Here is a 5361-nt window from a genome sequence, read left to right as displayed (position 1 = left end):
ACAGACAAGTTGCTGTCATTTTGTTCTTCAGTCTAGTTGTGGAGGACGTTGCTTCACTGACCCATGTTGGTATTATCCTTGTGCTCTTCCCGGGTGAGGTAATCACTCACTGGCCATTGGATGGCCACTCACGGTGGCACACGGCAGCTCATGCCCGCTGCCAGCTAGCCCCACTGCAGCCTACGCCGCAGCCAGCGACTCACGGCAGCCCAGCTCCAGGTGGAGCTGTGTTCACCATCTTCGCTGTAGAGGGCGCAGCATCACTGGCCCTCATGTGGGATCTGAACCGGGGCTCTGCTGCTCAGAGCTGGCGTCCGAAGCCAACTCTTAACCAATGTGCCACTCGGCTGGCCCTATAATTTGATTTTTTTAACTTGTGTTTTATAGCCAATACGTTTGTGTAAACCAAAGACACCTCATGTATAAACTAATGTTTCTCAGCATGTGTTCTGAAGGCAGCTTACATGAAAATCATCTGGGGTGCTGGTTAAAATTCATATTTCAGGGCCGCACTGCAGAGCTACTCCATGAGGATCTCTGAGAATGGGCCCTGAGAACATATGTTATGAACAAGCACTCTAGGGGACTTAGATAATCACTAAAGCTTGCATGGACTGGGGTTGTCTCACCTGTTAGGGGGGAAGGCGAAGCAGGGAAGTTGTCTCCAACTCAGGTATGGCTTTTCTTTTCAATTCCTCAAGTGCACCTGAGATGCGGTTGGTAGGATAAAGCCTCCCATGAGCCAATTAATGTAATGACTGAAAAGCTCGGTATACGAAACAGTGAGCCAGGCGCACAGATGTAAGATGCAGGGCTCTTTCTTAGTCCTTCCATACACCCCTACCCTCTGAAACAATCAGGGGTTTGCCTGAGGCCTATCCTGTAACTAGCACTTTTGTCCCTCTCTACTGGTATACGGTGGGAAGGGACAGAGTTGCCGGAAACCCTACTTCCTGACCTGGCACCTTTGGAATTTGTTCATTCTACTTGGTAGAGAGAATGTTTCACCCTGTCACCCATTTGTGGTCTTCTCTTCCCAAAGTTTTAGAAGTGTGCAAGAGGAAGTAGAAATAGTCTCTCAATCTGAGTGCCTTCTTACCATCCTTGATCACTAGCAAGTGATAAATATGGCTTTTTGTTTCTCGGCAGGGCAGAATCTGATATGAATGTCTTTGTTTAAAATAATCTATGATCAATGATTAGCTTTTAGCCTGCTTTTTACAATTCAGCAAAAATATTATGGCCATGACACTATTTCAATACATAGAAATCTACTTTGTCCTTTTTTTTTTTTTTTCCTTTTTAGCTGAGCCATCCTGCCACCTGTTGGCAGCTTAACAGCAGCTCAGCTTGGGCCGGGACTTGAACTGCTGTTGCTCAGAGCTCAAACTCTTGAGCAAGCTCTTAATCAACTGAGCCACTTGGCCGGCCCTCTACTTTATCCTTTTAACACATGCATGAGACCCATTTCATGGATGTATTATAATTTATTTAATCAGTCCCCTATTGTTGAACATTTAGGCTATTTCTGATTTTGCAATTTACAATGCTAAAGTGAATATACTTTTAAACATACCTTTGCATATATATGTGTTTTTCTTTAAAGTTGCTGAGTTAAAGGAAATATGGATCTAAAATTTTTGATACCTGTTCATTTATTCAACATTCATTTACTAAGTGCCTACTATGTGACAGGCTCTGGTGTCTAGTGCTGGGGCCACAACAGTAACAGAACAAAAACCAAACATTCACAAAAACCAAAGGCAACTAAAGAACTAAACATGAAAAGCAAAACTATAAGAGGATTAAATTATAGGAAAGTGTTTTTAAAAACTTAAGATGAAGAACTTTATCTAAGCATACACAAAAATCAGAAGCTAGCTAGGAAAGAATTGATAGATATGGGTAGATAGAACATTAAAGCTTCTAAGTGATGGAAGATACAAGAGATACAGTTAAAGACAAACAACAGACCAGAAGAAAATTTGTAATATTTATAACAGACAATGGAGTAAGGCACATAATGTATAAAGAGCAACTACAAATTAAAAATGAATAGACAAACTTAAAAGAAAAAAATATAGACATGTAATTTTCAAAACAAGAAATGCAGATGACCAGTAGACATACCAAAAGTTTCTCAGTCTCACTAACTGATCAGAGTAATGCAGATTAAAGACAATAGGTTGCCATTTTTCATTCATTAGATTGGCAATAATTAAAAAGGCAAGGGCATATAGAATTGCTTTCCAACTCTGCTGTGGAAGTATAAATTGCTACAGTCTTGGAACAGTTCGGAGATACTTCTCAGCATTTTAATTGTGTATAGTTTTTTTTTTTTATTAAGGAATTGGGGGATGGGAACAGCCCTGAGGAATTGGGGGAAGGGGAACAGACAAGTTGCTGTCGTTTTTGTTCTTCAGTCTAGTTGTGGAGGACATTGCTTCACTGGCCCANTAACCATCACGCCACTCAGCCGGCCCCATTTTTTGTAGTTTTAATACTGCCTGTGTTTTAGTGCCAAGTATAGGAAAATAGGCCCATTGGTACTCATGCATTGATGGTGGGGTGTACAGTCAGCAATTCTGAAGGAAAATCAGATTTACCGTGGCAATGAATGTTTCTTAAAGACGTTTACAATTAAGTTACAGCATTTGAGAAGCTATGAGGTCTTGCCTACTCAACACCTTCCTGGTATACAGCAGAGGTGTGATATGATAATCCCTTCTTGTTACCATCATGGCTCATGTGCCAGGGTCTGCTGGAGCCCGCTGGTGTCTGCTCCTGAGAGCCAACTGTGTGCGTTGCTTCCTAACTCCATGTTCAGTGACCTACGTTTTGGTAGCTTGAATTTTGACGTGTTGGGATATGTCCAATACCATGGAAATTGGCCTAAGCTGCATGTAAGGCTCCCTCTGGAGCTGGTTGTTCAGCATTTACCAGCAGCACATCCCTGTTTGTTCTCCACCCCAATCCTAATCTTTTTTCTAATTGCTTTTTTCTTTGCCTGCTGGTAGAGCACAGTGAAGGCAGAAAGGTTAGCGAGTCCGACATCTGGATTGGAATACAGATTTTGCTATGTAATAGCTCTGTGTCCTTGAACGAGGTATTCACGTTCTCTAATGCCCAGTTTTCTCCTTAGTAAAATGAGGTTGATAAAGGACCCACTTCAGTGTTCTGAGTATGACATGAAATGATGTATGGTAAGTACCTAATACTACCTGGTACATAGTAAATGTTCAATAAGTTGGTATCTATTAGGTCAGTTTTGTTTTTTTTTTGCAAGTACTGATATTCATAAAAAAAACCACACATATGGATGGCTATTGGCAAAGCACTTTTGATTCTGACTGTATTGTGTTTCATGTACTGATGAACAAGAATAAAATACCATCCCCAAATTCTGAGCTTTCAGATTGCATGTTTGATGTTAAATGGACTGTGCATCTGGGCCCTTGGCATATGTCTTGGTTTGCTGTGAACAGACAGATAGTTCCCGAGTCTGGTCTTCTCATCTATTAGATCACCTTAGTTCCACCCCCAACCCCCAACTACCTATCCTCCTAAATATCCTCATTCTTCCATTTCCTTCTCTTTCTCCGTGAACAAGCAAATAATCTTTCTGGCATGTGGCAGATTATCCTAGACCTGTGGTAACAAGCCATCTTCCATGGGTCACCAGGTTGCTGCTTTTTTATATCCTGGGGGCAAGACTAGAAGGCTTGATTTTCCTGTGAGAATGAATTTCCTGGCAAAAGTGTTGCCGAAGGGTATGCGCATGCTCTACCTTCTCATTCCTGGTTCCAGGCCCCTCCTTGTCGCCCACTCAGCTCTGTGTTGCCCTCAGAAGGGCACTGGCCCACCTCAGGCAGCCTTCTCCACCCCAACATTCCTTCAGTGAGAAAAATGGTTACTTTGTAGCAAACATGGTAATGTCAAATTCTGAACACTTCACATTCGTACAGGTACAAGTGACGCTGAGATTGAAATACTTGCGATTAGAGGCATTTGTTGTAAGGGGGAATATTAACCTCTTTATATTCTTCAGGTATTAAGTGTTCACAAAACTGAAAGGTCCCTGCTTTCCGCAAACACAGGCTGCTTGTGGGATTCTTCAAACACTTTGAAGTATGCCTTTTTCAACGCGATTGGTTTTTCAATACTTAAATTACTGAGCTGTGTTTTAAAACGCGGGAACACTCAAGATGGGTACAAGTTGTTTCATGTTGGGAGCTCTTTTGCCATCAGTTTTAAACTGTTGCTTTATGTGAACAGCTTGAAAATGTAAAAATTCAAGCCTTGGCAAAACAGAGCCTTCAAACTCTACTTTTCAGCTCATTCAATTAATGAATTGATAGACTGCACCTAAAAAATATTTTATAGAAACATTTTTTTGTTAAAATAATTTATCACAATTAATATATCCTCAATATTGTTACCATAAAGTAATGATAGGCATCAATAATATTGCTCAGGTTTTCTTCATTATATTTTCAGCAGTGTAAATTTGTGCATAAATCAAATTGTTAAAAAAATTTAAATGTGTGTATGTGTATTTAACATCCCAATAGCAGATTTTTCAAATGTGATTTTAGGCCCATTTTTTGCCCCTGAAATAGTCACACTCAAGTCTTCACAAAGAATGGACACAGATCAATCAAGTTTATTGAGCGTGATCATTTCAGAAACCACCACCACCATTCACTTTAAGCATTTCCTAGCCTTTTATATACTTTAGTTTATTTTTTTTACCTGAGCCATTCTGCTACCTATTGGCAGCTTAGCAGCAGCTCAGCTCAGGCCAGGCATCGAACCGCTGTTGCTCAGAGCTCAAACTCTTGAGTGAGCTCTTAACCAACTGAGCCACTCGGCCGGCCCTTCCTAGCCTTTTAAATGAAAAAAAAAAGTGATCTTTTATGGTAGAAAAATGAATTTTAGATTTTTCAGAGCCAAAATGAGAACACTTTAAGACAAAATCAGGCCAAATCTTTGGAATTAAAAGTGACTAAACACCCAGAAGAAACACAATATAAAAACCTGCCAATTACATTCCTGCCCAGAGGTCTGAATTGAATTCCTTTTTCATAATTTGGATATGTCTTCTCTTTCTCAGTGATACAGGAACAACACCCCCGGAGAGTGGTATTTTTGGATTTATGATAAACTTCTCTGCATTTCTTGGTAAGTACATATGATTATTATAAATAAATTTTAAAAAATTCATAATCTCCAGTGAAGTGAAATGTGTCATTTACAGTTTGTGTATAATTTTTCTTTTTGTTAAATATTTTTTTATTGGGTAATTGGGGGATGGGAACAGCCCTGGGAAATTGGGGGAAGGGGAACAGACAAGTTGCTGTC

The 5361-nt window shown here is 40.2% G+C and overlaps 1 protein-coding gene across 1 annotated transcript in view; it reads left to right on the top strand.

Moving 5' to 3' along the window:
* Positions 1-5361, top strand: part of DRAM1 (DNA damage regulated autophagy modulator 1) — a 58185-nt gene that overhangs the window by 15610 nt on the left and 37214 nt on the right. Inside the window, exon 2 of the mRNA XM_019651862.1 lies at positions 5114-5181. Coding sequence (XP_019507407.1) covers positions 5114-5181 — 68 coding nt within the window. The remainder of the gene's footprint in view (positions 1-5113; positions 5182-5361) is intronic.

Source organism: Hipposideros armiger, unplaced genomic scaffold (assembly GCF_001890085.2).
Source record: "Hipposideros armiger isolate ML-2016 unplaced genomic scaffold, ASM189008v1 scaffold_168, whole genome shotgun sequence".
Taxonomy (NCBI): Eukaryota; Metazoa; Chordata; class Mammalia; order Chiroptera; family Hipposideridae; genus Hipposideros; species Hipposideros armiger.
This window is presented reverse-complemented; position numbering and strand designations above follow the sequence as displayed.